This window comes from Larimichthys crocea, chromosome XVIII (genome assembly GCF_000972845.2).
Source record: "Larimichthys crocea isolate SSNF chromosome XVIII, L_crocea_2.0, whole genome shotgun sequence".
NCBI lineage: Eukaryota > Metazoa > Chordata > Actinopteri > Sciaenidae > Larimichthys > Larimichthys crocea.
Genome location: NC_040028.1, coordinates 13,621,160 through 13,630,563, shown reverse-complemented (window position 1 = coordinate 13,630,563; position 9,404 = coordinate 13,621,160). Strand labels below are relative to the sequence as shown.

At 38.7% G+C, this 9,404-nt stretch overlaps 1 protein-coding gene across 2 annotated transcripts; it reads right to left on the bottom strand.

Annotated features, from left to right (window-relative positions):
- Positions 1-3,624: 3,624 nt before the first annotated feature.
- On the bottom strand, positions 3,625-8,879 carry tank (TRAF family member-associated NFKB activator). 2 transcript variants are annotated; one of them, XM_019255197.2, is made up of 8 exons: positions 8,661-8,879; positions 7,728-7,869; positions 7,378-7,486; positions 7,142-7,212; positions 6,312-6,370; positions 6,087-6,205; positions 5,187-5,584; positions 3,625-4,518 (listed from the first exon to the last, which is right to left on the bottom strand). In XM_019255197.2, exons 2-8 carry the CDS (start codon positions 7,824-7,826, stop codon positions 4,348-4,350), a joined length of 1,026 nt encoding a protein of 341 aa, XP_019110742.1. In that variant the 5' UTR covers positions 7,827-7,869; positions 8,661-8,879; the 3' UTR covers positions 3,625-4,347. The 2 variants fall into 2 exon arrangements, with proteins under 2 accessions (XP_019110742.1, XP_010730520.1); XM_010732218.3 differs by having other exon boundaries at positions 8,692-8,877.
- Positions 8,880-9,404: the final 525 nt, after the last annotated feature.

Here is a 9,404-nt window from a genome sequence, read left to right as displayed (position 1 = left end):
ATCAGGGCTCTCAGACCAGCACCGAAGCAAACACAATGAAGAGGGGCTGTTCTGAGACTTTGCACAGGCAGCGATGGCTTCAACACATTTAATCGAACACAAAGTCAGCTCCACCACTTCTGCACAGAGAGCACGAGGAGCCCAACGCATGGCAAGACAACTGTGAGGTGATACTCGCAGCTCGCAACGCCATGAGAGTTGGCAGTCTCTCATGCCAACGGTGACCAGTGCACAGACAGTTGAATATGCTTCTCTCCTAAGTTGTTAATTATCGAAATGACATTGATGTGAAGAGGGCATGGTGGCCAGGTGACCTTAATCCACTTGCTATCTCTCTGTTTTGTTTCGATTTGATTAAACCCTTTAACAATCTCTCCTTTCTTGCCCACTTGTGTTATATCTTCTTGGCAATGGCACGATCTGATAAACATTGTTTAAATATTTAGAAGAGTAATTGTTGAAAATAATGACTTTGTGGAATGGTGCCTCATCTGTCTATTGCCCACTACAATTATAATCTAATTACTGGCCAACAAAGAAAAAGGTATGTTTGTTTAATAGAAATCTATTATATATATTATAGATTTTAAATATTGTTGTTGTTTAAATATTATATAAGCATTAATTTCTTCATTTCTACAGTATCAGTTCATGTCAGAAATCACAAATACTAATGTGTGATGTTTATATGAATACAAGTAATGCATTATATGATAAAAAATATTCTATAAAATAATTCTATTAACAACAAAAAAATAAAAATTAAAGGTTAAATAGATCACCACATTATATCCAATTTAAATTTACACATTTGGGTTAAAAATAATAATGAAAAATATATTTTTAAAAAAAATATATATATATATTCACTGTTTTGCAAACCTCAAAATATATTTTACAGCTGTCTACAACCATTATAGATGTGAACAAACCTTGTTGTCCTGTGGCAGTCAAAAAGCCTGTCAGACACTTAGCAGGTATTAATAACACGTTCCAATTTTGTAGTTTGATTTGTTTTTTTTGGAGCTACCCTTTTCTACACAACTGGAATATAAAGACTCCACATTTTATGTAACTTAAAACTGCAACTTCCCTAATAGACAAAATTCATGTTGTTATGGAAAAACATTATTATTTGGTTATTTTAAAGATTAGATTTTAAATACTCTGCATGCAGAGCTCCATCTTTAAACACTATTGTTGTGTAGCGATGTCGCTCGTAGCCATATATGACTCACTCTGAATACAGGTGGATGTAACGACGACGACAACAGAGGTTACATGCTAAGATATGTACTGCATACATACAAACTATTTTATATTATACAATGTATATTTTAAAAAGATGTTAGTCACATTATTTTCATAAATAAATGACGCATTTTCTTATTTTTTCCTGTTTTCTTGCCGGTTAATGTTCCTTTTATTACTTTTACTTTCTATGTTTGTCACTTAGTTTTACATTAATTTTCACATGTAGATGGTAGGCGCATTAATGATGTGTCTTAAACTTATAATATATACCATAGTAGGCATTTAGATGAACGTCATTATCCATTCATTTCCCCCTTTACTAAACTTTTAATGACATTACCGTGTGCATATTCCCTATTACACCATTATTCCACTCAATCCATTTTAATAACACTCCAGCAGCAGCAGCATCATCATCAGCTCGCCTCTGCACAGGATAACCTATAATCTTAAACAAGCAGTGGTCGAGTGCCAACAGCTATACTGTACATCAGTTTCCTCCCTCTCCTCGAAAATGACTGTGGTCCCCTGAAGCCAGTGACTTCCATGTCTCCCCGAACTCATGCACCGACTGGTGGTGCAGAAGCACGGCTGATTAGCATGCAGTAATGATGGTGAGCTGGGCTCCATTGTTCTAACACCTCCCCTCTCCTCCGCACCAATCTGTCACCATTCAGTGGGCTAGAGCTGCCTCAAATGCTTCTTTCCACAAATGAGATGGATAATTAGTTGCCCCTCACGAATGCTGCACTCTTCTCACCCCTGATTGCTTTCACCTTCTTGCTCCTGGCAATTTTGACACCTTGTAATCAGCCTGCTACTTCTCCATCTCAATCCATATCCCCCTTTTTCTTTTTTTCTTCCTTTTTTTGTCCTCTTTCATTTTTTTGTAGATCTATTTCAAATCTACTGCACTGCCTCTGGTAGCAAATGTCCCGAGGAGACAGAATATCTCATATTCTACTGGAAATGGTGGCAATAACAATTCTTTTGAGCTAAAGTGAGAGTTTTCTCAGACAGTTCACATTACTGTATACACAAGTGAGTAAATATAGTGTACGGAAATACACAAAAAAAAAATCCTAGCTGTCAGTACGCGTTCCCTCTTCCAAATAACAATGAATGACAACATAATTATGAGCAAGCAGCTGTTCATGATCCCAGAGAGAAAAGCATGCAGGCTGCACAATGTTCGACTCTTCACAGATTAACCAGAGAGGATCATTAGGGATATGTATTTGCCAAAAAAATCTGAATAAATTCTCCCCTCGGCATCCGTGATGTGATGCGAAATGTAAAATTATGTGGTTTATGTCCCTCCAAAAATAAACACGCATTATGTTTGGCACATTACATTGGATCAATATGTAATGATCATCGAATGACATGCGTGATCACTCTTCTCCTTCATGTACATAACGTGTTTTGTTTTAGTAGTGCTCTCCTATCTTAGTCTAATGACTCACTAGTTGGGAAGAGTTGATAGCATTACTACATCACGTTTCTTTCTCTCTTTTTTTTTTTTACACCCTTCCGAGTTATTTATGAAACACAGGGACTCAGTGCCAACTATCAGTTAAGGTTTAAATAACAAATCAATCCAGTCTATCAAGCAGTATTTGATTATGAGAAAGTGTGGTATAATGCTCACTACTTGTAAAGAGTGTGGAGAAAAAAAAAAAAAGCTTGTTTGCAGTCCTCACACCAGCTCATCTACCCAGCAAAAGTGTTACCAGCCCATTGCTGAAGAGCTGTAAGGTTCTCTCTGCACAACAGAGTGTTCCAACACACAGTGTCTTCGTTTCCTCAAACATCATCACACTGAAGGGTGAAAATCATTGCAATTGTTTGCAAAGGTGTGAATAAATACTGCAGGAGTCAAAAGCTGATGCTGCTGTTTAGAAAAGACAAATTATATGTAGTGTACATACTAAAAAAGATGTACTTTCACACACAAATGTAATCTACGATTTCCTGTAGTTCAATGTCTTTAACGTCTAGTTTCAGTTATGTGAAACTGGCACACCTGGTATGTATTATTTTATGCCTTTAGATAGCATTATTAGAGTAAAAACATCACACCATGTTCATTTATCAATTCAAATAAATATGAATACAGTGTACACCCCCCCTGGAAACTCACCTGGCAGAGCGTGTACACGCATCAAGGCTGAGTCTTTACCGCAGCAGCCAGGGTTTGCCCGGGCCCTGTGCTGCGTGTCATGGCCCTCTCTCTTCCCTGACTTTCCTGTCTCTCTCCACTGTGCTGTCAATAAAGTGAAATGCCATAAAAATAAATAGATGTTAATACAATAAATACAGTAGAACACCGTGTAAGGTAAAACCATCACTATACAAACCAAAAAAAAACAAGGTAAACGTGCATTTAATTGAACAATGAGCTTGTGCCTAATGTTATGTGTTGCCGTTTGGGTAGGCAATTTTAATGAACACATGGCATATTAACTTTTTTAAATGAAGTTGGAAATAACATAAATACATATAAAGGAAGCAAACAGTGTCTTATTTCAGCAGAAATTAGAACAAATTCCTGTTAACACAGCAAAACTTCATCATGAACATTAACTTTCTCTCTTAAAATGAAATTGTTGCATGTTATTAATGCAAATTATGTCATCAAATAAAAAAAAAAATAAAAAATGTATGAACATGTTACAGAAAGAAAGTTAATAAATACACATCCTGTCCACTTTATATCTTTACGTATGGCTACACTTAAGAGCATCCCAATCTGTTTTACATTTGCATGATTCAAATGTTTAAAAAAAAAAAAGTAAAAAATGTTGCAAGAGTAAATGTTGGCTTTATTTGCTCAAATATATATATCATATTATGCATCATCGTCGCTTAGTACTAGAGTGAATTCTCTGTGGGATATTAGAAAAATATAATGGGCAAGGAAAGTGTACCATTCAATTCTTCAAAATTAAATAAATGGATTCAAGTCTTATTGCAGTGTCATTTTTTAAATCCAGTACAGCGCATATACTTCATGGCAGGCAGGACTAGACCATGAATACAGTAAGTCTCGGAGTAGTTGTGGCCTTGGCCCGTCAGTCCCTGCTTCCACTGTCAATTGTCGGCTTCATTCTCAGGAGAGAAATGCAAGTAGAGGTGGCTGTTCATTTGCTCCTGAGGAACCACAGCATGGCAGAAAGCACATTTATCAGGACTGCTGCTCTGAGGCGTCACCAGCTCTGTCCCCACGTCAACTACATCACACAGCACAGGGGTCCAGAGAGGCTGCAGAGCAGGATGAACCAAAGAAAACAATATATTATTCATGCTCTAAACAATCCTTACACTCACTCACTGTTAAAGCATGCCGGACCACTTGGCCTATACGTGGAAAGTATCTGTCGCTTTAAGGAAGATGCCCTCTATCAACCCAACCGTCTGCACAAATAGAGTAAAGGCAAAAGACTATGCCCATGTGTTTAATTATCTTACTATATTTGTGTTCATCCAAGCTAACAAACCAGCCTATAATAAATGCCTCTATTGATGCAATCCAGGGAAAGAATGTTATTGTGAAAAACTGGACCAACTTTTAGATCTTACTGCACGTCATTCACATTTTTTTTTTATTATTAGGCATTTATACACATCAGCAAATAAAATCCCACTTAACCATCATACTTGTTTCATCAGATTCAGACATTGTAATGTGCTTCCATCTGGCTTACACTTTCCAGCAAAGGATGCCAAATATAACCAGAGCATCCATGCTTAAGTAAAAAAAGAATCGGCACACATTACACGGTAATACGTCTCAAGTTAAGCCAAGGGGATTTTTTTTTCCTTTTTTTTTTTTTTGGACTTCACACCGTTTCACTCCCCCATTAGCAAAGACCAATCAGAAACTGATAATTTGCTACTAGTTTTCTCAGACCTTCTCCTGTGATTCTCACCTGCTGGGGTCCCCGCACGCTCTCTTGAGAGAGCGAGGATGATGTTGAGTGGGAGGGGGATGTAGGGTAGACAAAAGGCATGGGCAATTCCACGGGCTCCTCCTCTGTCAGCGTGGAGGGGACACTACTGAGAGGCCGCTTCGTGTGCATGGGCAGACCAATGTGTCTCTCTGGAGCACTGTTCAGGAAGTCATATTCACTGTCCGCAGAGGGCGGGAATTTGACGCTGAGTTTGGTGAGAGAGTCTACTAAGTCCCTGTCCTCGGGGCTGGCGCCGCGGGACGCCAGAGACGTGGGCGGGAGAGGGATATCCGCCGCTGACCTTAGCGCTGAGGAAAAGGGTCTCTCTGCCTCTTCTGTACGGTCTGTGCACTGGATGGGCATGGAGAACCGCTGATCTGTCAGACGGCAGGAAAAAAAACAAGATTTTTCTAAGTCGTACATGTCAACGTATTCCTTTAAAGACATCTGAGCTTGGATTTGAGAAGTGTCACTCATTAAAATATAACCCTGGCCCTTTCAATACCTTCATAACAGAAAAATATTTTTTATCACACTTTGTCTTAATTATTATATGGATAATTATATGATTAATTATACAACTCGTATTCAGAGCCAACATCATGCATTTGTCAGTGGAATTATTAAATGTGTTTATCCAAGCTATTTCCACAAAGGTGGCCAGCCGTGGTGCGAAAGGGCAATGAAGCATTTACGTACAGCCTTAGTTAAGGTGTTGCCATCTAATTATTTCAAAGAATAAAGCTGGAAAACCCATCACTTGATATGACATATGCAAACCTATTTCAATTCAACACATTTTCTTCTAAGTAATTGAATTAGGAAAAACAAGTGGATTTAGGTTCAGGCAGGTAATATTTTGCTAAATATTAATATTACCGTTTGATGTATCACTTCCTCCATGGAATCTTTTTAGATGATCTTTTTGTCGTCTGGTTAGAGACCGAATCTGCCGGAATTTCCCTTGAATTGCTTCAAATGCGTCCAGCATGTCTTGACTGACAAAACAATAAACAGAGTGAGAGGAAAAGTCAATTCTTTTTTAACTGTAACATCCATGTTTTCGTTTTTTTTTAAAGTCTTTGTACAAGGACAGACACATACTAGTCAACGGTGTTGCTGACTGACATATTTGGAGCAACAGCAACAGTGCCGATATTCTCCTGAAATAAAAAAAAATAAAAAAATAAAAAAAGACACATTACATGGTGATCATTAGCAACAATTATAATAGTTAATACATCTGCAGTTTTATTTACACATCACAATTTTATATTTACTGGTGGAAAAAAATGTTTCCCAGCTTGTTAAATGTTTATGTGCAGCAAAAGCTCAAGCTGCTGAACCTTGCAGCGATGTTATCCTCTAGCACCATCTGGTGAAGTAAAAGTGGATGCACCTTGTGTGGCGTAAAATACAGGGAGGATACTATTACAGCAGCAGTGTAATCACAGGTTTCCTCAATTGTTTGAATCTTTGGAAAAACCAATGAAAGGTGGCATGATAAAATGATGAAAACATATGGACATCGCTTTTTGATCAAGGACCTGAATTCCTTTTAACTATCATGTAATTACTGCATGTGTAAACAAGTGTTAGAAACACAGGCTGGCTTGTGCTGTGCAGCCAGAAACTAAAAGGATGATGCTGAGGCCTTACAGTCACAAAGACAATGCACATATGGACCGGCCTTTTATTTTGAGTTACAGCTACATTCACTTTGAGTGTCTTCCTCTCACATCCTTGTTGGCACAACAAGCAGCATCAAGCAGAAGTACTACCAACATGTTTTCTATGCGAGAGGAAGCTATATGCATGCAATGCACAATTTCAAGTGCAAGAATGAAGACAAACCAGTTTTGGAGCCATCATATTGCAGTCTTCACAAAGTGGAGATATGGGAAAAGAAGCACAGTGTAACACAGCAAACATACCGGGTACTGGATTTTCCTATAAGCGCTGGCCCCATCGAGGAGATGGTTGCAGGGCTCACATTTCATCTCTCCTTAGAAGCCAAAACAGTGAAAATTAAAAGTTTGTGAGGAAGGCAACGCTTGATCAGACAAATTCAGTATCACATGTGGGACAATACGTAACAATTTCAATGCAATGCAAATGCAAGAGTGAATTATCTTGTAAGCAGATAGATCATCCGGAACGTCTCACTAACCTGATGGTTGCCTTGTTGCTGATAACTTAGCTTCAAGTTTTGAAATCAACTGCTGCTGGTCCTCTATCTGCTTTTGAAGTTTTTGGGTGTATCGCTCGTAATATTCAGTCTGTAAAAAATGAAGTTTGCGTTATTTCATTAGCACTAAATATCAGCAATCTGGTGTGGCATCTTCATATACATATATAACATATTTCTCTTCCTATTTGAGAGTTAACATAAACAAGTAAACAAACTTTAAATGAGTGGGTTACAGAACCCCCCCAAAGCTTCTCTGCGACTTATTATTTGTGTTATCTCAGGTTAATGTTTCACACTCCACAAGTCCTTTCTCCTCGTGTGCCGTCTACCATTTGCTGCAGCTCTTTTTTCGCATTGTCCTTTTCGATGGAGACCTGGCGATAAGCTTCGAAAGCTTTGTTGAGCTGGTCTCCGATGTTCCTTTCCATGCCGTGTGCTCCACAATCATCACTGACACAGCAGACATGAGCCCTATGAGCGAAAGAGGGTTTGAAAACATGACCAACAACTCTGTCTCTCTCACACACACACACAAAGACAACAAGGAATGGAGTTAGTGATTATCTTATAATGTTTCCACGCACAAATCTTTGTGTGCATTAAAAATAACAAAAAAAATATATTATTTTTTATTATTTTCATAAGTCATAAGTTCTTGAAAGTGTTGATTTATGTAAGCTACTGATGCAACTTCCTAATTTGTACTTATTACCAAAGAATATTGGTACAGTGACAGCGGATTATCAGCTTATAAGCGTACGAGCATACACACAAATATGCATTTACATTTAATGATGGTCCTTGCAAAGCTTGCTCAATGCATTTTTGCACTTTCTTGCCCAACAATCACTTAAAGCCAACAATGTTGCCTCCTCTCCTGATTTGCAACTTTTAAAGCCTTTTTTTTTTTTTTTTTTTTTCCCACTAACCCCCTCACTGTTTTAATAAGTCAGCATGGTGATGATGAACACTCATCAGTTATGTATCAACCCTCACAGTGGACGTCATAGTTAAAACACTACTATCTGACACCCGACGACTCCTGGATGATGAAGCCAATCACTTAAAGCCAAAGCAGGCTGGAGAGTTTAAGGAATGTACAACAACACAGACATGAAGCAAACAGATTACAAACCTAACACACACACACACACACACACACACACATAGTTCCGTATTCTTTTAAAGTGTAACTAACCGGTTAGCTCATAGCTCATTCAACCAAAGACACCAAACAACAAACTCCAAGCAGATCAGTTTACCTCGCAGACAGAGACCGGCCCGTCCTCTTACCTTCATCCGAGTAACTGTTCAAAAAGTCGAATTTATTGTTTTGGACACCACCGCGCAGCGTCGTCGCCCTATCTTCGAGATGCAAAAGTTACGAAGCGCAGCAGAGGATATGGCTCTGTATGTTTTACATAGCCTGGCTGAGTTGGGAACTTCCCTCGGGGAATCCCCCTGCTCTGTAGACTTCCGCCTTTAGTCGCTGCTCGCCAATCAGAGCCCTGCTCGGAGGAGAGCTGGGTGGTTAGCTGGTTGAGGGTTCTTCCAGCCTACGCGTCTGCAAACCGACTATTGTGCATGTGAAAACTGTCCCCAAACTACACTTATACTGTGCTCATTTTACACTCCCAACATTTTATGCATTCATTTATTTAGTTTTTTTTTTTTTTTGCACACTTCTGTTGCAGTTGCAAGAGTATGTTTTGCAAAAGCATGGCCGGATTCACTTGTTATATGAAGGAGAGGAGAGAGGGAGGGGGGGCGCATGGGCACAAAATGTACTTTTTAATATTGCACATGTAACATGCAACATGCAATGAGTTAAAGCTCCAATGTGTGAGATTTAAGGGAATTTATTGGCTATAATTATGGGATGTGCTACTCACTACTCAAACCAAACACAAGCTCGAGATAGTTGTAGCATGGCCGGATTCACTTGTCATGAGCACAAAATGTACTGTTGGGCCTCTGTCGTGTTAGTTAATATTGCACATGTAACA

Bases quoted from the DNA above. Each gene is read 5' to 3' on its own strand.
- tank (XM_019255197.2), bottom strand. From the start codon at position 7,826: ATGGAAAGGAACATCGGAGACCAGCTCAACAAAGCTTTCGAAGCTTAT. The intron at 7,487-7,727 runs GTAGACGGCACA...CATTTTTTACAG, and splicing joins AAAAAGAGCTGCAGCAAATG to ACTGAATATTACGAGCGATA. The intron at 6,206-6,311 runs GTATGTGTCTGT...TTGTTTTGTCAG, and splicing joins GTCAGCAACACCGTTGACTA to TCAAGACATGCTGGACGCAT.